At 51.3% G+C, this 23,638-nt stretch overlaps 2 protein-coding genes across 4 annotated transcripts in view; one reads left to right on the top strand and one right to left on the bottom strand.

Moving 5' to 3' along the window:
- Positions 1 to 59: 59 nt before the first annotated feature.
- On the top strand, positions 60 to 11,411 carry MRPL13 (mitochondrial ribosomal protein L13). Its single transcript, XM_061562379.1, has 7 exons — positions 60 to 883; positions 2,400 to 2,523; positions 5,375 to 5,468; positions 6,759 to 6,819; positions 6,973 to 7,059; positions 9,378 to 9,499; positions 10,299 to 11,411. Exons 1-7 carry the CDS (start codon positions 857 to 859, stop codon positions 10,321 to 10,323), a joined length of 540 nt encoding a protein of 179 aa, XP_061418363.1. The 5' UTR covers positions 60 to 856; the 3' UTR covers positions 10,324 to 11,411.
- Positions 11,412 to 12,164: 753 nt separating this feature from the next.
- The window catches only part of LOC133349121 (collagen alpha-1(XIV) chain-like), a 96,490-nt gene continuing 85,016 nt past the window's right edge, over positions 12,165 to 23,638 (bottom strand). For all 3 annotated transcript variants that reach the window (XM_061562325.1, XM_061562323.1, XM_061562326.1), the window contains exons 51-56: positions 22,243 to 22,309; positions 20,074 to 20,265; positions 16,528 to 16,605; positions 16,109 to 16,285; positions 14,916 to 15,092; positions 12,165 to 14,200 (exon numbers count right to left, since the gene is read on the bottom strand). In XM_061562325.1, coding sequence (XP_061418309.1) covers positions 13,896 to 14,200; positions 14,916 to 15,092; positions 16,109 to 16,285; positions 16,528 to 16,605; positions 20,074 to 20,265; positions 22,243 to 22,309 — 996 coding nt within the window. In that variant the 3' untranslated portion in view covers positions 12,165 to 13,895. The remainder of the gene's footprint in view (positions 14,201 to 14,915; positions 15,093 to 16,108; positions 16,286 to 16,527; positions 16,606 to 20,073; positions 20,266 to 22,242; positions 22,310 to 23,638) is intronic.

The following is a 23,638-nucleotide window of genomic DNA, read 5'->3' as shown; positions in this document are numbered from 1 at the left end:
GGCCGCCGAGTCGCACGCGCGCGTTGGAATCGACGCGGCTGACAACATTCTCGGCCAGTGGCGCAACAGACGAGATCAAGTTTAATGGCTGAATACGCGACAACCGAATCGCCAATGCTGCAAGTTGCTCTTCGCAACGAAATTATCATCATACGCTTTGTGAAACGAGCAGACGTTTTGTGAAGACGAACACGTAGTTATCAATCGGTTTATTCTCCCGCGACACTTATTCAACAAGCGGTTGTACATTGTTTATATTCCGATCTAACAGTGCAAATATTAAGATTTCATTCTCCCCCCCACCTTCGTGCAGCCACAATAAAATAACGCAGCTCGCCGTCACCTCTGCATTACATTTCACAACTCGGATAGAGCACGACTCCAATCCCCGCACTACGATTGGTCTACTCGAGCACGTGATCGCATTTTTTTTAAAGCGTCGCCACCGTCGACCAATCAGAGCGCGGCGTTAGCTCCGCCGCCGCTTATCCGCTCTGTGGAATGAAAGCCACGTGCGCCGCTGTGACTTTGTGGATCTTTGAGGGCAGCAGTTTAACACATTTCGTTTCGGCTTTCGCGACCAATATCACCCATAGCACAGGTTCTCTCTTGTTTGGGGGGGGCGGTTAGATCGCGTAAATATCATTAGGGGTTTGCCACGTAAACAGGACGTTGCCTATCGTACAGCAACGCCGGTTGTTGTGTTTGGAGAGCGAATCCACAACAGTTACAAGCGGGCTCACGAGGGAACTTGCGAGTGTTTTTTCTTTCCCGAGCGTTCGTTTGCGCTTTGACCTCCTCCTGACTCGGCCACCGGAGACACCCCCCTACAACGCGCGGATAAACGCCTCCAAGGATGTCGACTTGCAGCCGCGTAGCGCAGGTGAGAGGGAATGAGTTGTACGCCTTTTGGTGTCATCTGGTCCAACACCAATGGAGACTAGGCTCTAAGAAAAGCTGTCTCGGGTGTGGACCAATCAACTTCAAGGACAGTGCATATTATTATCATCAGAGTTGTTTCTTTTTGTTTGCATTTTGACTACTTGTGTTGTGGTTATTGCAAACATGATGCCTTGTATAAAGGTGTCAGTTTTGTACCAGTTTAAAGGGTAAAAACCTACTACTATATTTTGCCACTGGTAAAGGAGGTCTCATAGTGTAAATGCGATCATTATTATTGGATTGACCCAGCAAACCTCCGATCTACGTACATACCTGTTCAACCCTCTTATCAGTGCACCCCTACCTTATTACGGAGCGATTCAGACCTCATCGGTTGCCCTTGTAAAGCTCAACGTTCGTCCGGCAATGTCCCGTCACAAGGGAGAAACGCAGACAAATAGACACACGTGGTTTTGTTGTTGCCCCTATTGAAAAGGCTGCTACGCCGCATGGACCTTATAGCTCAATTTCCCTGTACAAGAACATTACGGGGGTTCTACATCGTGCGGACGTCCTTGCCTGGCCGCCGTGACCATGCGCGATCCACTGCTGGATGAAGGCAACCTTCCACGGCCGTGGCGAAACACATTCCTGCGTATGGAGCTGGTAGGAACGTTGGGTTGCTCGGTCAATGGCCAGGGTCAACGGCGGCGTGGTGTATTCCGCAAATATGGCCGACTGTGAGGGCGGGCACAAGCCGGCGTGAGTAGGTTAAACGTTGAGTTGTATAAGGGCACCACGGGGTGACCAGCCCCTCCCCACCCAGCCCCACCCCTCCCACCCCCAACCTCCCCACCCAGCCCCTCCCCACCCAGCCCCACCCAGCCCCTCCCTGCACGACGGACACAATAATCCCATGTGGGCTGGTGTAACCAGGAGGTTCCTACCAGTATAATGACGATGTCCAATGCACTCAGCTGGCAGAGGAGGAGCAAAATGCGAAAGGTAGATGTAACACGGAAAACTAATATCTCACGTCATGTCGATACTTGCCGAGGCTGCGTGCCCTGCGCTTGCCCAACGCAAGTTTGAACCTCTTTCGATTCCCCAACTCGGTGTTATGTCATTGAGATATGAACGTCAGTTTGTCATGAATTACAATGCACGCATTTATGTCAACTTACCTACTTATTGGGTATGGTAACCTTGCATCCGTGCTAACCATGGTGTATTTGTGCCTTTTACCCTCTTGTCTCCTTGTCCCGCTGTCTCTTTTTCCCTCTCCCTTCACCCCATCTGTCCACATCTCCTTGCCTCCTCATCCTTTTCATTTTTTTTGCCCTCTCATTTTCTATTTTCTCATCGCCCCGTCTCCTCGTTCCCGTGTATCCTTGTTCCCCCATCCCCTTGCCCCCTTCCCTGTCTCCCTGACCCCTTGTCTTGGGTTCGCTCTGCCCCATGCCTCCTCTGTTCGGTCCACCTTGTCTATTCTGCTGCTGCTGCTGCCGCCGCTGTAGCAATGGGGCACGTTTTCGCGGATGTGGTATCTGCTGGACGCCCGTCTCCAGCCGCCGGGCAAAGTGGCCAAGCTGTGTGCCATGCACCTCAAGGGACAAAACAAGCCCATCTACCATGCCTTGAGTAAGACTCGCAGCCCCTCAAAAGCCATGCACATGTACGGCCCGTTCTGTAAATCCACTGCTCGATGAGGGCCTCCCACCGCATGGTGTTAGTCTTGGCAGTTGCTTGACTCTAGTCTTGGGTTTTTTCGGTAAAGTCACGTAGGTAAAAAATGTAAATTAATAAAAGTAAAATAAAAATAAAATAAAAATCACGACGTTTCGGAGGCAACACAAGCTTCCGTCTTCAGGTGGAACCGTCACAGCACACTTGCTGTATCAAGTAAATGAGAGAAATTCCAAGAGATCCAACCCCGTATATATACTGGTTGAGGGGGGAGGAGTCAGGACAGGCCCCATTTTTATTATCATGGTAAGGTTGGTGCGGCTGAAACTACGGCTAGTCTACATAACAAAGGACTGAGCCTTTGTTATGTATTTTACCACGCTGTTCAGTGTGCGGATGGTGGACGGAAGGGCTCTGCAGCGCGTGTTCCGATGTCACTACGTACCGATGTTAAACGCGGCTGGGAATCGAGCAGATTCGTTGTGCGCTGCGCGGGTCGCTGCGCCTCCGCCAGAGGTCGCAACCGGGTACCCGATACCCGTACCCTACCCGATACCCGGCTACCCGTACCCGGCCGGGTACAGGTACGGGTACCCGTTTGCGACCCTGGTGCGGCCGGGTACGGGTAGGCCGTGAGTCACTGGTGAGTAACCGTTTGTCACTCATTTCGGGTAGGGTACGGGTAGGGAACGGGTACCCGTACCTGGCCAGGTGCGGGTACGGGTACCCATTTGCGACCCTGGTGCGGCCGGGTACAGGTAAGGAATCAAAACCCATTTGCGACCTCTGGCCTCCGCTCCATCTCCGTTGGTGCACATGGAATAATTTCCTGCTTGTAGTAGGAACACAGTGAAGTGACCACGACTCATCATCAAGCTGAGCGTTTGAAGAGCGACGCAATCCACAAAAAATATCCCTTGTTGCAACGCACCTAGGTTGTGTGCCCCGGCCTGTACAACATACATTTAAAAGCACATGAATGGAAATAGACTTTAAAATCACGGTCCGGTGCACACAGTATGGGTATAATGATTCATCCCCTCCGCAATTAGATGAATCGTCACCATTATGGGTCGCACCTCCGATTAGCACGGTTGGCTACGTATGGTGAAGAAGAAGTTCAACATATGTACGAATGTAGCGGCCTCTAGAGGCTGCAAGGGAACACGTAAAACCATTACCTTTAACATGCCCATCTTACACGCGTGATACAAGTATCGCGAGGTAAAAGAATAGACGTCAATCGGATGAATCGATGGCGTGTAACACGTTATTGTGCTCCTCAATAAGCCGCAGTTGTTGCGATTTTACTTCGAGACGCAAGGTGGCGTCCTCGGTCCGTGCAAAAGCTCGCCAAAGTTGTGAGCGCAATCATAAAATAATGTCATTCTGGGACATGTGAAAAAGAGAAGGCTCGTAGCTTTAAACGACTATTTTTTTGGGGGGGGGGGGGGGGGGCGGTTAGGTGGGCGGGGACTGATTCGTTTCTGGCGTTAACACGCTTTTACGTCTTTCCCAAGGCATGAATAATTTTTGAAAACGTATGACTGCTCGCTAAGCCTTGCCAGGCTTGATTGCGTATGGAAGGGTCCTTGTGTTTTTCTCTCTCTTGCCACTGGCTTCAGTCCAACACATGGTCTAGATTACAAAAAAATTGCTCCAGCAGAATGTTTTATTTAAGAGAGTGGAGCCAGTTTATTTTTTTTCAAAGGGAGCGGTAGGTGGATTTTTTCCATTCGCTGCCAAAGTGAAGCCTGTTTAGGTTATACATTTTACTATTTGATATGTTAGTATAACATTGTAAAGCCTATTTTAAACGCAAAGATTTTTAACTTTTTAAATTTATCACTGGTTCCATCACTCTGGTTATAAACTGAGATATAATGTATTTATCATCATAGTGTTTTGCCGACCATAGTTTACACTCCAATTCTTTTGGTTTAATCACGATCTCCCAACACATAACCAAAGGCCTATAATGTAAAGCAGCTAGAAACTTAAGGGCATTAGTGATTAAAAATATATATGTATAAGAACGAACATGTTTCTTGAATGACGGGAAGAGTTACAAGAACCTAGTAAATGAGACTGTGGGAGGGAGCTTCCAAGTCAAACAGTGCGAGGAAAAAATGAAGGAAGAGAAATGTTGCGTCCTGTGATATGGGTTGTTGAACATGGTGTAGATTACACGAGGGTTGTTAATTTCAGTTTTTTTTTGGCGTGAGTATTCGTTGCATGCCACACATCGAACTCTAAATGTTACTTCAGCCCTTGGTGTGGCTATGTGTGCGTGCACTTGCCCGAACAGTCGGTTAAGGTTATATGGGGGAGATGTTTGTCTCGATCTTTGTGCATAATTTGAGTCGGTGTGAACTCATCACGCCGTGTCCGACGAGCCCTGCCGCTGGTGCCTTACGATGACCGCCGCTGTCTTGCCAATCGGCTCAACCATTCATTGATATTAAACTGGTTTGTGAATATTGATTTCCATCGCTGGCTATTGGAATCGATAATTCCAAAAGTCATTGTAGAAAAATTGCCGATCGATTAACAACCCTAGGTGAATGACATGGTCCTAAAAACCAGTCACTAAAATTGTGGCACTTAATCCAATGTGTTGTTGCCATACGGATAATAGGCCGGCTTCTCTTGCGTGTGGCTCAACGAAGAGGGAAGTTAACGGGCACATACCTGCCCACGTTACGCAACTCAACCTGGACGTCCAATCCCCCTTGTTGACTGAGCTATCGGTGCTTTGCTCCCCCCCCCCTCGTCACCCCCCCACCCCCTTCCCACCCCCCAAAAGATGACTGTGGGGACCATGTGGTGGTGATCAACACGAGGCACATCGCATTCTCCGGCAACAAATGGGACCAGAAGGTGTACAGCAGCCACTCCGGGTACGGTGAGGAGCGCCGGGGTAGGAGCTAGAGGAGGTTGCCTCGCATTCTCTTCAACGGGACGTGCCGTTGCTTTGGGCGAGGTCGCCACGCCAGGGGTGGGGAATCTACGGCCCGTGACTTGATTTAATTTGGTCCGCGGCCATATGAAGTTGGGCTACTACAATACGAACCAGCAGGTTACTCGTAATTTGTCTCTGTGAGCATCTTGGCTGCCACTGATCGGGTACTCGGGGGGGGGGGGGGGGGGGGGTGGTGGAATATTTGTGTGCGCTCAGTCACTTCTCTCCCAGCAAGAGCCCCTTCTTTACGCTCACGCATGTTGTTTTGCACGTCATTATTGTATAGCGCCAAGTTGTGTGCTTTCACGTTTGGTAGCTCGCCATCGGTATTTGTCCTTTTCTGATCCCAAATGTTCCCCATCTCTGTCCTACTGCCGAGTAGCAGGTGGAATTTACGAGGACCGATTGTCCCACCCTCAGCCGTATGACTTCATTCTTTCCTCCTCAATAAAGTCCAGTTTGGGCACTTCACTATATATTTTACTGGTTTAAAAGAAATATGTTTGTTATTCCGTTGATAACTCAAGCACCAAATGCCGTACAGCGGGGTGAGTTATGCGTCGTAAAAAAAAAAAATCTTCAACAAAAATCTTCTTTTCTTTCCAAAGCGGGAGTTTTCTTTTTTTTCGGAGAGTGCGTGACCTGACTTGGAGAGAGGGCAGGAACATTCCGCCTTCTACTTTGAGGACTGAAAGTTGATCCTGGGATGAGCTCCTGTATACACGGCCGCCTTGCTGGCTCAGAAAAAAAAAAAACACGCAACGTTTTTAAGTAGCTGACAGCAAGTAACTTTGAATCAACCGGCTTATGGGCCATTCCGGATTAATATTCCTTATTACCATTTTAAACATGACAAACTATAGACTCTCATTGATTGTAGTCACCTACCTCAAACAGCAATACAATGGCTGTTAAATCAAACACCATACCCACTTGTTACATTGCGAGACAGAAGAACGCACGGATTAGAGATAACATACACGAGTTAAAGATATCATTCACGCCGTTGGTTGGTGGTCGATTATAACTATGGGAACGAGCGTGACAGCACGTCCAACGCAGAGATGGAGCAACGAAAATCTGCTTTTGTGCAGGTCTTGAGTGGATCGTTTCATCGTGAGACCATGGCAGGTGTCGGTGGCTGGGGGCGGGGTTGGGTAGACCTTCATCCAGCAGTGGATTGAGCGTGTCGGACGATAATAACCACTTGTGTTGGTTTAATGAACAGGTATGCCGGTGGATTCAAACAAGTGATTGCAAAAGACCTCCACAAGAAGGACCCGACTGCAGTACGTATCAAACGTGCGACTACATCACCCGGTCTCCTAAGGCAGAATCTGGGGGTATTTTACACGCTATTTTGTTCCCGATTGGGCCACTTCCAAATGAGGCGGTAAAGCCTCAGGTTTTTCCCCAGTTGTAACGCTTTCTTTTACTTGCAGATTGTACGGCTGGCTGTGTATGGAATGCTGCCCAGTAACTTGCTCCGGAAGACCCAGATGATGAGGATCCATCTCTTCCCGGACGCCGTGAGTGCCGCGAACGGGATTTCCTTTCTTGATAAACGAGGCGGCGTGGACGTGGGTCGAATTTTGCCCACTGTGCTGGCTCTGCTGGCTCGCTCTTCCTTTGCGGCTGGATGTGAAGCAGCAAATGTCCCTGCACAGATTCATTATTTGTGTATTTCACAGCGGTTCATCACAACACACCTCCGATTAGCACGGTCGGTTATGTCCTGTGCGAAAGAAATTCAACATACATACGGTGTCGTCGATGGCCTGGTCACTATCGCCACAATCTTTCAAAGCACGGCCGGTGCCGCGGAAGTCCCCTGGGTGCATCGATGTCTTTCTTCCGCGGGACGTTCTCGAACTTGTGTGGTGATGCCCCGCTCTGCGAGAGTTTCCAGTCAGGACGCTTCATCGCGTGGGCACGATCCGAATAAAAAAAATGCGTTGTAAGAACTTCAAGTGAGTGGGCAACACTAGACCACGAGATGGCGATGTCTTCGGGAGGCCTTTGCCCAGCAATTAACAGGTCAAGGCTGGTGATAATCATTAGGGTGTTGTATTCATGCAATATTTACACATTTGGTTTCCATTTGACGGGAGAAAATGAGTTAACATAACACGACAGACTGTAGAGGAGGAAGGGCACATGGGACTGGCGTTTAAGAACCCCAAAGCTCGCTTGTCTCTTCTAGGAAGGTGCAACTCAAATAAAATAACATGTAGATACGTACCTAGCCTGTGGTGCCCCAGGCTCTCTGATACATTGGAGGCATCGTGAATGAGAATGAACACTTTTAAAAGTGACTTTCATTTGCACTTTAGTGACCTGCACAATGCAGTGAATTATTAAAAAATATCGCAGTCACACCAGTGACATCACCTGGAGTTCCCCAGAGTTACTTTGAACTTTTTATGTTCCTTTCTCATGAATCGAACTTCAAACTCGTGGCACAGCCTGGGACGCACAGCCTATCTGTGTAGCTACAAGGTAGTTGCTCGTTTGGTTTGCATCTTCCTTCAATAATGCCGTGAATTTAAATCGAATCTTGAAAGGAGATGCAAGTGGCTTGGATGCCATTCATTTTAAAGGACAAACAGCATTGAGCGTTGAAGCGAAGGTCATTAAGGGACCCATAAATATGTGTTTCGGCAAGGGACATGAACAGCTGCGTGAAGAGCACGCATTCTAAAATCATATTCCCAAACGAAATAAATGTTCCCAATCCTTGCGGGTAATGCGATAAATCTACGTCCTGCTGTGTAAATCTCCTTAAAGTAATTTTAACTCGGTTAAGCTTGGAACAGTTTTGTTAGTCCCGCGGTGGGGGCCCCTGTCTTACTCCGCTTGACCGAGTCCTACGACTCCGGCCACTTACGCCACTCACCCTCACCAACGTTGTCGCTTCCTCGTCACTCGTTTACTGCTACTACCATGCGTGCTCCACCCTTGGTGTTAAAAACCTCCTTTAAGTGACATACTTGGTGCAATTTTTTTAATACACATATAAATAAAATGTGTTCAATGCAGCCGGTCGAGTGAGGTTTGGTTGTAGCCAACACATCATCGGAGCCCACTCGTTAACAGGTGTGCGTGATCGTGTGCGCAAACATGGCTTCTGTTTCAGGACAAAGACGGTGGAGAGCGGTAGTGTAGTAGAGGCTAGCACGCTGCGCTACGAACCCGGCAACCCGAGTTCGATTCCCGCTCATGGCCAACACCGGTGACGATTATCTGAGCTAGTCCTGGGCCTCCCCAGGTCGACTCGGCCTCAAATGAGTACCTGATGCGCTGTGTAAACATTGCCACTACGGAGATCAAGGCGGCCGGACGTGGTGCTGGCCACCAACCCCCTCGTGTGCCATTCCAGCCTTTCTAGGTGCTCGTTAACAGCACTTGCCCCAACAGTCTGTTAAGGCTACACGGGGGATCTTTGTCTATGTTGCAGGACAAAGATGGTGGGAAGCGCAGTGGTGCAGCGGCTCGTGCAATGCTCTGTAAACCCGGCGACCCGAGTTCGATTCCCAACCATGACTAACATAGGTCCCAATGTCTCCCATTTCTGATTTGTGTTCTGCGCTCTGAAATGTTTTTACTTAATGGTTGCCTGAACCGGTCCTGGGCCACCCCGAGGTTGATTCAGCTTTAAAACAAGTACCTGGTGTGAGGCGTAAACATCAGTGCTGGAGAAACAAAGGCTGTCGGCCGGTCGGGCGTTGTGTTGGCAGCACACCGCCCGTCGCGCGCCGTTCTGGTCTTAACATTGTGCTCGCTAACAGCACTTGACCCCAGCAGGCTGTGTAGGCTACACGTGGCATCTTTGTTTTGGTTGCTGCAGGACATTCCCGAGGACATCCGCAAGAACCTGGTGCAGGAGCTGGAGCAGCCGCGGGTGCCTCCGCGCACGCTCAGGCAGTACAGCAAGGAGGACGTCGAGGCTTTCCCACGCGTCTGGACCCCGTAAGCAGCAGCACAGGTGGAGCGGCTATCGCCACGCGTTGATGTCACCGTCTCTTTGTTCGCTCATCATAATACCTTTAAAGTTCGATGTGTTGTTTCTGCTTAATGCACTGTACCAAGGGGGATCCTGACCCTGACCGAGTCTCAAGACTGCTTCAGGGGAATCTTGCATGGGAATGTTTGGCCAGTTCCTTGTTGAGTGTCATGTGGGAGGAAATTGTAATTCCCAGTCACCGATGACGACATGGAGGAAGCATCACATGAAATTTGGGTTTCATGTAATTTGCTCAAATTCCAGCTCTCGTTGAAATTTGAGATGCAATCAATGCTCGCTGCAGGGTATAGTTAAGTCAAGTTCGTAATTTTTTGTTAACACATGGCACCTTTTTGGCACAAATCTAGCACTCAAAGTGGGTTTTAGTGTGGATAGAGAGGCCTGATTGAAGTGACGTCAGAAGTAGTTCTGTAATGCCATCTCTCCGTGCCGTTCTCTAACGGTGACACAGGGGCATCCACCGCTAGCTGCGGAGTTCCAAATGGAAATTTCCTTGACTCGTGACAATACGCCGATGGCACAGTAGCACAAATTGGGGCACGGCGTGATAGCACTGCGGATAGCCATGTTCATTAGACTGCCTGGGTGTGCATTGCTCATCTGGACGTGCCTGGCATTGCGATATAAAGGCAGAAGAATGCTTGCACGTTCCGGTGGTGACTTATAGCCCAGAGTACGAAATGTTCTGTTTAATTTCTAACATTTCTGGGTTGTTTTTTGCTGTCTTTTTTTTTATCGTTCAAGGCCGAAGGACTTTTTGTGGAAGTAAACTGGGAGATGCAAGTTCCGGGCCACGTTGACTTCAAGTACAGAAGCAAGGCACACGCTGGGCTGTGTGACGAATCCGTCAATCCCACTTACACACAAAGACAAAGATCCCCCCCCCACCACCCCCCACGTTAGCTGAACAGATTGTTTATTCTGTTACTCGTACACACACACACGCATAAGGGTGCACACACGCACACAACAAAAACAAAACAATGATAGGGCAAGTGCCGTTAGTGAACGCCTATGGAGGCCAGCGTGGCGTACAAGAGGGTTATGGTGTGGCCATCACGATGACTGGCCACCTTTGTTTCCCCAATGCCAATGTTTACACATCACACCAAGTACTCATTTGAAGGCGAGTCGTCCGAGGGGAGGCCCAGTATCCGGTTCAGATGTCGCTCGCCACTTATTAGTCTTGGCTACAAATCATATTTGGGTTGTAGGGTCATAGAGCAGATGACTAACCGCTGGGAACTAAGACAAACATCCCTCGTATAGCTTCAACAGACTGTCGGGGCAAGTGGTGTTAGCAAGCACCTATGAAGGTCAGAACAGCACACGAGGGGGTGGGTGGCCAGGACCACGCCCGACCGCCTTTGTCTCCCCAGTACCGGACACGCACGCACGCAAACGCCTTCCGTTGCGCCCATGCGGTATATCTGTCACTTCTGCCATCTCGTTGACCACAGCTCAGATGAAATGTTCATGTTGGCAAAGAGTTGCGGGGCACTTTCTGTTTAATCAGTGCATTTTTTCTTCATGAGTTCAAGATGAATTTGCTCTCTCTCTCCTGTTCTCTGTCCTGCTCTCCCCCGCTCACTGTGCCCCAGAAAGTGGTTTTGCTCCAAAAAATGTTTTTGCAATTCTTGAGGGAGATTGTCACAACGGTGTGCATGTGAGTTTAATGGCGGCTTCATGTGTGTTTTTTTAAAGATAATCCTTAAAAAAAAACATGAATTATATCCCTTAAATCGTAAAGGGTTTGTGTGTCACGTATGTATTAATTATATCCATATACCATCAGGTGCCAGCTGAATCAGAGCCGTGTTTTTGTAAGTTGCACATATAAATGGACGGTATACCCTGCACAGTATTTCCTTACACATTTAACATGCGTGGTAAAAAATAACTACATACAACCTTCGGATCCAGCTGTTAAATTTGAGCTTAAAGGGAGTGGGATAGCAATAATACTCCTAACGTGCAGCCCTTCGTGCATTCATTGCTGGATAAAGGCCTCCCCATGCCAAGTCGGTCATAAGGGTTGTTCGACCATATTTCACCACGATGGTCAGTGGGTTGGTGAAGGTGGGGGGTGGGGGGGGCGGCTTAGGAGTGCAGCCCATTTATTGTTCTGCACTCCACTGTTGCCCCCACCACGTAGCCCCCGCAAGTCCTCGGATATTTGCCCGCTACCAATGGATAAAATAAAATACCGAGCGGAGGCAAGCGAAGGAGACGGGGGGGGGGGGAGAGGCGACGGCAGTAAGAGCACATCACGGAGTTCGGAGGTCACTGGGGAACGTGAGCAACCTGAGGGGAAGGAGGACTGGAAGATCATTTCGGGAGAATTTTTGCCTGCTTCGCAGTGGGAAGTCACGCGGATTGACGAATACAATCGCGACAACAAATGTTGGTTGTTACCGTGTTCACAACGCTGTGGCGTGAACCGCTACACAGCCGCTCCATACCCCCGCTCCAGCCCGTCTTACGATGCCACGTGTGGTACAGAGAGTTTCAATTCACCGAATTACTTTGAGGGACTTTTATTTTCCTCCAGCTAAAAGGAGACGGAGAGAGAGAGAGAGACAACCCCAGGAATAAATTTTGCACGCAGTCTTTGTGACTAACGATTTATTATACCAAGTTTTTGCATCGGTACAAAAGGGGAGGGGAGGAATTTCTAGCATCTTTGTAAACAAGTCGCGTTGCTGAGCTTGCGTGCGCGGGTGCAATAAACATTTGGAACTGGCCGGGAACGCGGCGAATGCGTTGAGAACTTCAAGGAGCAAGCCACTAAAACTGAACATGCAGGCACCCCCCCCCCCCCGAGGCTGATCAGAGGTCGTGAGTAAGACTGCTTGAGAGTGTACATACGTCCAACCAACTGCGCAAAGTAAGATGAAAGCACATTGAATAACAAAGCCATATTCAAGTGGTGGTGAAGCCTTAAATGCATCCATACGTTTGGGATGAAGTCTTCGGTCCAGAAACTGCCAAACGAAATGAAACAACCCAGGGTCGAAACTTAGCTAAGGATTGCATTAGTTAAATACTGGCAGCAGGGAAAGTTGCTCATGCTTGAGACGAGACAGATAAAAAATAAAATCCACAAAACTGAAAAAGGCCAATTAGCGTAGCTGTTGGCTCCTGGTTAGTTAAAGCCACGATCATATGTCCTCAAAGTGTCTCGCCATCAGATTCCCTCTTAAGTAAACCACCGCTCACACCGATACCCTTATGGGGCAAAACCTGACAACAACCACTACAGCTTTAGCAGGTAGAAAAACTACTCATCTATGACGTGTTAAATATCCTTGCAATACCCTTTGTTTTAAATAAATCTCACTTCCTTCGCTTACGTCACCCCCCTCCCCCCCCAAAAAAAATCCTCAATCCCACGAGGAAACGGCGAGGAAATGAAACGGTGAAGTTGAAACCATGTACCGTGCAAACAGGCATCTCGCGGCAGTGCGGAGGATCGGAGAGGCGTTGCTAAATTGCCATCGTTCACTTTTAATTGCCATTCAATTAAAGACCTCGAAAGCAAAAACAAACCGAACAATGCCTGCATCTGAACGAAATCTCAACAAGCGTTGGCCCCTAGGATTTTTTCTAAAAATATATTTATATTCATTTCCCCCCCGCGCTCTATTCCGCCCCGCGTTAATCTAGTCGGCATGTTTTATATTGCAACCGTAGTCTTAGCCAAGTCGACGACAAGCTGTGGAAGTTTGGTGAAGCGTTAGTTACACGGTGACGGGCTTCGCCGAGTCATTCTCCGAGTTTAGTTGACTACAGTGGTCAAAATAAAACTAAGCTATTACTAAACAATTCTTGTTTTGCCGGGTAAGGCCCCACTGAGCAATGTAGCTCTTCTACAAAAGCGACCTTGGCCACAAACGATAGCTCAACGGAGTGGCTTATGACGTGGAAATGTATAGCAGGCAAATACTCTAAACGCACGCTTCTGAAAAAAGTATTGTCCATTTTAAATGAGCATGCCATTCATTTTATCACCCCCCTACGATATTGCAGGTAAGCCAACAAGTCCACTGTAGTCTCGAATAACTATGCCGAATTATTTCAATCTGCATTTGTATTCCAACGAGTCAATGCCATCTCATCGTAGTCACGCTTAGGTCTCTGGCTGGGCAGCTGGGGCCCCGTTTTGTCCACTTGTAGCCAAACTAAAAATAACACTTATTGCTGAATATCTCCATCACGAATTCTGTCATCAAAATGAACACCGATTCCAAACTTCCCAAGCCACATTGTACTCCGGGTTCCCCTTGTGGTTTTCCTCTATCCTCCCCGCACAGCACGGACGCCAATTTCCCACCCAACTCCTCAACCGCGGGGGGGTCTCGAATCCTCGAAGAACTCCTCCTCTTCGTCTCCCTCCAGCTCCTCCTCAGTGCCATCCTCGAGCACCTGGAATCGGCGCACGCTCGACGACACGTAGGTGCGCGGCTGCACCACGGTGCGCGAGATGACCGTCTCCCGGCTACTGCTGCCACCGCCACCTCCGCCACCATCGCCATCTTCGAACCCGTCCGTTCGGGTGAAGCTGGTGACGCGGCTGCTGCTGCTGCTGCTGCTACCGCCGCCACCACCACCGCCGCCGCCGCCGCCGCCACCCACCGCTCTGCTGTCTGTTGAGAGAGTGAACGGATTAAGCCGGTGAACGTTTAGCCCCCCGCAATCGCTCATGCCACTACTCGCCCAGGGGTGTGGGTGGGAGGGCCCTGTACTACCAAATGTCCCTTCGCCGCCCCCACTCCCCACCCATCCAAGCTCACACTCCTCCGTCACGGTTTTATTTTCTCACCCTAACAGTGTCCCCCCCCCCTCCCAACCCCATCAGCACTACTGGGCCCCCATCTGGGAGCAGCTGGGCCTGCTGCTGGCTACAAGAGGGGTGTTTTGGCCTACTCTTCCATGCTGGCCAGACTGTCTTGGAAGAGGCGGGGGTACCCACGCTTTACCCCACCACACGCGACCTGCCGGTCGACGAGCGCCGGCATACGAGATTATTTCCGTCGGTGACAAGCTTGAAACGACAAACCCACGAACCCCGGAGCACATTGTTTAATCGCAGACTGCCAAAACGTGGATTCGAACCCAGGCTTCTCAGCCACCCTGTGTCGAGAGAAGTTGCCGGAACCAAGGGCAATATTAACGCGATTGCCCGACGCTTATAATCAACCTCACTGCCTCGATCACGAGATTTTCTCCTCTTCCTCCGCCTCCACATGGCACCGTGGCGCAAACAACTGATGCACACTGCAGCAGCTTTGTGCTCTGGCCAAGCAATTCTGGGGAAATGCTTTGCGCGCTGCGGTTTGGACCTCGAACTGGGTCACTCACTGTAGGCCTGCGAGCCATATGTGTCGGCTCCGTACGACTCCGGCTGGTACGACTCCGGCTGATACGGCTCCGGCTGGTAGGGCTCTGGCTGGCCGTACGGGCTGTAAGGGTTGTAGCCGGTGACGGGAAACGCCGGGGCTTCTGGCTCCCCAGATTCCGTCCGTCGGTCGTATCCACCTGTGGAATATGGGTGGGTGGGGTTCGGTGGTGATAAAGGTGCAGCGCTGTAAATGCTTTGCTCAAGTCGTTGGTGGCAGATGGGCCCTCCATGAGGGGGGGGGGGAGCTTTGGAGAGCGACCTTCACAGGGTATCTTGGTCTACTCTTTCACGCTGGCCGGATGTATCTGAAGGAGTGGGAGCACCCACGCTTTACCCCATTCTGCACGACCTGCCCATTGCGCAATCACGGTGAACCCATTCATACAGCTGGGCAGACAGGCGATGTGTGGGGGGGGGGGTGATTTAAGGAACCTCCCCATTGTGTCAACTGCCATGAACCGTTACGCCGCAGCAGTTTCCCGTAGAGGGCGGCTCTCTAAGGCTCCCGCTAGTGGAGGCCTTTCCCTCCAGCATCGGCGTAAGTGGGGTAGCTGCAGGGCTGAGCCTTTACCTTCTTGAGGAGGATTTAGGGGACGCGAATCGCTCTTGGACGAGTGGTAGGATCGCTCCCACGGGACCGATAAATTGTGCACGCAGGATTAGTACACGGGGACAAATATACACACGAATAGTTAAAACATTTACATGCGTACGTTACACAGTGGAGGTGTGGCGTGGCTGGCATGGCCTCTGATGTGAGGAATAAAATCTGGTCACCTGTCTACCCCTCCCCCCCATCTTGCCCCCCCTCTGCCCCCACCACATCTGATATTACCAACGGGACATAATAGTGTCGACTGAGAGCCCGTTCATGGAGACGCTACCGATGTTTCAGAAACTTGGCTGGCTTCAAAAAGAAGGGCGATGAGCCACGTGTTTTTCGGCGCAAACAATAGTCCGCCATGGTAGCGCCAATAGCCTCACCCACTCTCTCCCTCTACCGGAGAGGCAGCGGAAGAGCAGGCGGCGCAGCAACGCACGGCAGGCTCAGAGCCACGATCTTTTATTTAGCCTGGAGGAATCCGATGAGCTACGATGTCCTGTTGGGGCCACCACCGCCTCCTCCGCCACCACTGGCAGCAATTAATCTTACCGGCCACGCCGTAGCCCCCGCCGCCGCCGCCGCCCCCGCCGCACTGTGACGGGTCGCAGTAGCCGGGCGGGCCCGGCGGCCCCGACTGACCCCTCGTGCCGGGCATTCCGTCCCGGCCCCGCTGCCCGGAAGGCCCCACCGGGCCCATGCTGCCCTCGCGGCCGATGCCCTCGACACCTGCGGCCGTCGGACGGGGGGGGGCAGGGAAGGAATGGCGAGGGACAGGGGTTAGGGTTCAGGGGTCATCGGGAGGCATGAGCATGGGGGAGAAGATTCGTCTACTGGCAGGAATACGAGCATGTGCACATGAAGTGTTGCTGCTATTTCTATGCTGTCATGTGTTCGCTCGAATATTTCAATGTTATAAATTGGCCATGGTCTATCCGCTGGTGAAGTAAGTCCGGGGCCGTCGTTCTCACCTGGCGGGCCGGGAGGTCCTGGGGGTCCACGTGTTCCCGTGCCAGGGTTTCCCCTCTCCCCCTTCTCCCCGGGCACACCTGTGGACAAGTAAGGGGGACGATGGCGCACGGCCGTCATATGCGCGCTCGCGTTCCAGCCGGGTTCCTTTGCGTCGCCGGCGACGACCCGTCAAATATTGCCACACCCAGCACACCGCATCCAGTATACCGGCATGCAAACTGATTGATACGAGTCGTAACTTTTTACCACTCCACAACTGCCCCTCTTGTGAAGGTTTCCTAGCTTGGTTGGGAAGTTGGGATTGTGGTCTGTGTACTCGTGTGTATTGAACTGCTTTCGCACAGTATGCAACCGACTGCTAATCGGAGGTGCAGGGGAAGAGCAACAAGCTGAACACCAAAAACTGTTCTAAAGAAATGAGTTTTCAATCTCGATTTAAAAGTACATAGCTCCAGTGGCTTCCTAATGTCGGAAGAGCGTTCCAGACGGCCGCAGAAATTGATCTGAAAACGCGCAATGCGATGACCGTCTTTGTTTGACGACTATCCAAAAGCCGCTGTGAGGATAACCGGAGTTCCCGTGCTGGTTTATGTTCCTTGACGAGATCAGCGAGGTATTGTGGTTCATTTTTGGCAAGCACTTTGTGCGTAACGAGTGTGAGCTTTTCATGAATACGTTCAGCAACAGGAATCCAATGCAGCTCAGCGAGCACTGGACGGACATGGTGGGATCTTGCAGTACCCGTCACGACACGTGCCAAATAATTTTGTACACGCTGCAGCTTGGTAATGTTTTGCTCTTGGACGTGTTGGGACCTCATGGAGTAATTTCTTTGTTGCGATAACTTTTGAGTTGTTTGGGCTTTTTGTTTTGGTGCCATTTCTTAATTTGTGTTTCATATTTGAGTTTGCTTGGTAGCAGGGATTTCATTTGCTTAGTAGCAGCTGTAAATAATTAATGTACAGCGTTGTGGGGTGCTATTAGCGTGAATGACGCTATATAAAATTAAAGTATTAGGACCTCTGCATGTAGGGTCTCTGCTTCTATGGCCTCTGCTAAAAAATGTTACTTCGACTCTGGCCCAGCACGACCGCTCTCCTCCCTACAACCCTCCCGGGTCCGCCTCGCACGACCAACCCGCAACGCCCCAAACCTTCCCACCCACCCACCCACCCCCCAACACCAAACAGTGCAGAAACCCTGCGCAGAAATACATTCTCTTATTATTGCCCTGCGTGTGGCCACAGGGGGCTTGCGCGGATCGCTGCGAGGGTTTCGTACACTCTGGCTGCAGCTGTGAGCTCTGGCGCTCACTTCCCCCCCCTCCCCCCCCCGTGGGTTTATTGGCCTCTCTACCCCTGCACGCACGACCTTGAGGATGTTCGCATATTTCAGGGGTTTTTACCGCTTCCCGGCAAAGGTTTGAAAGCGATAATGCAGCGGCTCGCGTCCATTTAGTCTTGTCTGTAAGGTGGGGACGTGGGGGGTGGGGCAGTGATGACTATTGCAAGGATGATCCAATATGAACGAGACTTTCGTCTAAAGTTTAGTTGCTATTAGGGAGTTACGCTATAACAAGAGAAAAACATGATAGATTGATCAATAGGGTTGCCAATAACTTGGAGACAACAACCAGCCCTAAAAGGATCTGTGTTTTGGTATTCGTGCCCTGGTGGCTGCAGTGCTGGCGCATCCCCTGCGGATCATGTGATCTCGCGACGTCACATGCTCCCTGGCGAAGTCGTGATTACCAATCAAACACTTCCGAGGACAATGGCACGGTTGTAAAATCGTTACAGAATCCACGCGTGTGCATGCATTTCTTTCTCCCCTGTCAAAACGAGAACATCGATAGCTCCCCAGCAGCTCTCTCTGTGTTGTTCTCTCTCTCCGGTTGCGAGTGCAACACCCCCAAAGCGCCGTGACCGCACGAGACACCGTCACCCTCCTCCGCTCGTCAAAGAGTCGTCTCTCATTGTCAACTTGTGCTGCACCCAAAGCATCCCGCTGAGCCAGCAAATACTTCACAGAGTCCGCTTGGTGCCAGTGTTGCCCATTAAGCCGAGTCGGCACTTCGCAAATCATCGCCTCCTCGCTCTCCCTGCTGGCTAATCCCTATCTCAAGCCCTCTCTTCTCTCCGCAGTCTTCTTCATCAATCACGGCAAAACCAGGGCTCCAGAACGTCAGCGCCATAATGCACGCTGGACTCTTGGCCTCATCGTCTTTACTTGTTAGCCTTGGCCTATCGGCCGCTGGGACAAAGTCGTGTTCTCACGGTCTCGCGTGGACGTGCCTCTGGGATGTGTTCCGTGCTTTGGCTGCCACTCACTCCGTCGTTCGTCTTGACCAGGGGGTTCGAGCAACCTGCGGTTCCAGAGCCGCGCGCGGCTCTCTCTAAGCACAGGGTCATGACGCGTTATTTATTAATGACCACCGTCTTGTATTCACCACTCAGTGCGCATTGCAGCTCTTGAAATATTGAGGGTTTTTTGTTGTTTATGGTTCTTCTTGTTGGTTTGGTTGCTGAGCCCTGGGCTTGACCAATGGCCATCATGTCTTCGAGTGATATGTCTTGCCCAAGTCCACTTAATTCTCATGACGGTCAATAGGACGTCCCTCACCTGTTTACGCTCCATCATCCATTGCACTCCTCTTTCGGCCTTTCAATGCAATTCCAAGCGTGCACCTCGCCACGATTATGTGCTCACTTTAAGCTCCAGCTTCCATTTTCATTGTCGACGTCCAAAGTTTCGGAGCCAGGAGACGTGGTCCGAGTGAATAAATGATTGATTTTGACCTGCTCACTTCTCAAAGTAGACCTACTCACTCTTAAACGAGACCTGTTCAACTCACTCTGCCACCCTCTCCACTGTTTCACCTCCCCCCATATGGCCACCTATCGCCCCCCCCCAACCTCTAAGCCCTTCCTGCACCCATTCCCTCCCCTCTGCCCTCTCACGCAACCCCATGTTCATCACACGTGCCTGAACGCTCCACAGCTACGCCGCTGACTTGAACCCTACGGGTGCCTTGGCCTACATCGGAAGCCACTGGAGCCATGCACTTTTCAATCTCGATTGAAAACGTATTTCTATCGAGCTGTTATTGTGGTTACATACGGTGCGAAAGAAGTTCAACATACATACATACACCTATAAGCCTCTTGAATTAATGCTTTGGTAATGAGGCGACATGATTGTTTATAAGGGACCATGGTGCAAGAAGGCGCACTGAGCTATTTAGATATTTTTCAGAAGCGTCCTGGCCACAAACGATAGCTCAACGAAGCGGCTTATCACGTGGAAATGTATAGCAGCCAAATACTCTAAACGCACGATGTTGATTCTAAATGTGGAGGGAAAGACCGGAGGACCCAGAGAAAAATCCACGTGACCACGGGGAGAGACACGCAAACTCCAAATATACAGCAGGCATCAGGGTCGAGGATCGAACCCACGACCTCCTGTATACCAGGCGAGGTAGTTAACATCTCGTCCACCTAGGCGGCCCAACGGATCGCTTCCCTCGTCCCCCGACGGCGCACCTCTCTCCCCGCGGAGGCCCGGCGTGCCGGACGGCCCAGGGAAGCCGGGCCGGCCCATGGGCCCCGTCTCTCCGGGCGGGCCCCGCGCCCCAGCTCGGCCGGACTCCCCGGGTGGCCCAGGCGTCCCGCGGCCACCGCCGTTGTTGCTGTTGGGCATCTGGTTGATGATGCTGCTGATGCGGGTCATATGGCCTGGGAACACGGAAAGATAAACGTGTAAGGCATGACGGGGGAGCGGTGGGGGAGGACCGTACTGACGGGCTCTCTCCGTGCCCGTTGCGAGATCCGCGCTTTGCGTGTACAAGCGGTCGTCACGCTGATTTTGTTTGCAGCCTGCGAGCATCTTTCTGCCCGATGGGTTTCCCATCGTTTGCAGAAATTGGTTCGGATTGGGTTGTTGTTGTCCGTTTAGCACGCAGGAGTGGGCTTTCGCGACCAATATTGTTCATAAAAAAATGTGTCGTTAACACACCACCACCTGACGCGGCCATCTAGTCACGTAATCAAAAAGAGCCAATGAGTTACTACTTCATCACACTGGTGTGCTGGAGAGTAGCCCCACAACATGTACAATTTGAGTACGCGTGTCGCCGGTAAATGCAACCAGCTTCATCAGGCGATTTTGGCAGAATTGTCCAGAAGTCTTCCGGTTTGTCGCCCTTAGGCAGTGCCAATCGGTCCCCACGGTGGTAAGCACAAGGCCGCTGCAGGCAACGGTGGCCAGACTTCCCTGATGATTCGTAACAAGGATGAAACCAGTATACAAGTGTCTCATTGCTCTGCTGCTGCTATTTCTGCTGTCTTTCATATACTATCATATGTTTGTACTGTTGGTCGTTGTACTGTGCGTTGTTCTAATATTCTTACCCACCCCAACTGGACACGTGTGACAAAGAGCTTCATTAGCTTATCGGATTCCTCCAGTATAAAAACACACTTTCCGATTCTGCCTTAAGACATTCTGACTACATTGTGCTGATGATTCCCAACAAGGTTGCAAGCCGCAGTGTGGCAGTGTCACGTGACACACAAAAGTCGTGATGGGAGGACCGATCTAATGGCAGCCACGGCGACCATTTTATTTGACAATGCACGCCACAGAAATCAACTGCGGCGTGCATTGCAGTTGCTTGGCAGGAACCCTCCTGCAAAGAGAGCCACCAGACTCGCCGATGCTCTCTCTCCGGGTAAACAAACGGGACAACAACAACAATAATAAACGCATTCCTGCGGAGGGAGCTGGTAGGAACGTTGGGTTGTTCGGTCAATGGCTAGGGTCAACGGCGGCGTGGTGTATTCCGCAAATATGCCCGACTTTGAGGGCGAGTACAAGCCGGCGTGAGCAGGTTAAACATTGAGTTTTATAAGGGCACCACGGGGTGACCAGCCCCTCCCCACCCTCCCCTCCCCACCCTCCCCTCCACCCACCCAGCCCCTCCCTCCCCACCCAGCCCCTCCCTGCACGACGGACACAATAATCCCCTGTGGGCTGGTGTAACCAGGAGGTTCCTACCAGTATAATGAATCAATCTTTCACAAGAGTGACGACGATCGTCACGGTCACTGGGCGACCGTGCTTAAAAAGAAAATCTCCCTCGCAGCTGGATAAAATTGTGTGAACGACACAACAGTCAAACATCCCCGGACTGTTGGGGCAAAGTGCTGTTATTCCCAACGGGATATGATCGTGTAATCTGAGAGCCTATTTATGGAAACAATACCGATGTTTCAGACATTTGGCTGCCTCCGAAAGAAGGGCGATTATGCATGTGTTAAGTGCAAACATCCAAAGACAAAGATCCCCCGGATAGCCTGAACAGGCCGTTGGGGCAAGTGCTGTAAGCGAGCACCTATGAAGGCTGGCACGGCACACGAATGGGTGGGTGGGCCAGCATCACGCCCGGCCGCCTTTGTCTCCCCAATGGGAATGTTTTATACATCGCTCCAGGTACTCAATTGAGGCTGAGTCGACCTAGGAGAGGCACCGGACCGGTTCAGATATTCGCCGCTGGTATTACCCAGGAGCGGGATTCGCGAACTCGGGTCGCCGGGTTCGTAACCCATCGTGCCAACCACGACGACACCACCGCTCCCCGACGCGCACACAGACGCACACTGACACACACAGACGCACGTCCAGCGCCCCCAAACCCTCCACCGCCTCCTCACCGTTGAGGAGGTTCTCGCAAACTTGCCGCGCGATCATGCGCACAACTTGCTGGCCTTGCGTGTCGCCCTGGCAACAGGAAGGAAGAAAACACAACATCTCCGCAGGCCCGCAGACACGAGCGCCAAAACACGATCCGGGAACACGTGCGACCCCAGCACTGCAGCCCCCCCCCCGCCACCACCCCCTCCCCGGCCTCTCACCCCCCCCCCCCACCTTCTCCATCACGAGCGTTCATCATCGCAGCCACGGGGGTGACGACTGCTGATGATGATGCTGATGACACTGATGCTGATGACATTGATGCTGATGCTGCCGCTGCCACAGGATACCCCCGGCGTCGTGAACTGTCGATATTCGTAAATTTTCCCCCCCCCTTGCTTTGTGGCGCTTATATTCCAGCCGTGCTGATGGCAGCACAATTGAAATGAAGACTCCGGATTCTGACTCTGAAAGGCAATGGACATCGTGTCGTGAGAAGGAATGCGTCTCGATTGGGAACTACCGGGAATAACTGCGCATCAGCCCCTGTCCGCCAATACGGTGACGCCGGTTCACCGACTGCATCCCTCGACCACCTTTGCTCTGCTCGCGGGGACCTCCCGTCTGTGTGATCAGTCTACGGGTTCCGCGGTGGTGAGATGTTAACTACCTCGCCTGGTATACAGGGGGCCATGGATTCGATCCTGACGCCTGCTGTATATTTTGAATTTGCACGTCCTCTCTCGCCCGTGGTCGCGTGGATTTTTTCCCAGGGTCCCCTGGTTTTTCCCTCCACATTAGAAACGTGCGTTTTAGAGTATTTGGCTGCTATAACACGTCCACGTGATAAGCCACTTCGCTGAGCTATCATTAGTGTCCAGGTCGCTTCTGTAAACGGGCTACATAAGCTCAGTGGGCTTGACCTGCTACAATAAAATAAATAGTTTTAGTTTAGTTTTACCTTGCCAAGTCGGGCTTCGAAGAGCTTTAACTTGAAAGTCTGTTACCTTACATTAGAGCTTTTCCTGCGGCCTTATATACCAAGTTTATCCACATGTGACTACGGCGAATCTGATGCCAGTGAAGGCTTCGCGGACCGGATTTTCTATTGCCGCCACCGCTGTTGCCGTTTTACAATCTGCCAAAGCTGCCGCTGTGCAATCCGCCCGTTCTACGCAGGACAATCCACCTGCCCTACAGCAGAGCAGGCGGGATGGGGGCCCGGGCTTGTGAGAATCGCAGCCTCACTCGTGGTAACGCCTGACCATCGCGTTACATTCGCCACTCCTAATCCGCCCGTTTGCTGCCGGGGTCTTCGGAGAGGGCATCTTTAAGCAAGAGGGCAACTTTAAGCTGCAACTGGCGATGAAGTCACGCAACACGGTCACAGCCAAATGAAGCAAATGTTTGCTGTGT

Source organism: Lethenteron reissneri, chromosome 29 (genome assembly GCF_015708825.2).
Source record: "Lethenteron reissneri isolate LAM-NWPU_2019-01 chromosome 29, ASM1570882v1, whole genome shotgun sequence".
In the NCBI taxonomy this organism is placed as follows: domain Eukaryota; kingdom Metazoa; phylum Chordata; class Hyperoartia; order Petromyzontiformes; family Petromyzontidae; genus Lethenteron; species Lethenteron reissneri.
This window is presented reverse-complemented; position numbering and strand designations above follow the sequence as displayed.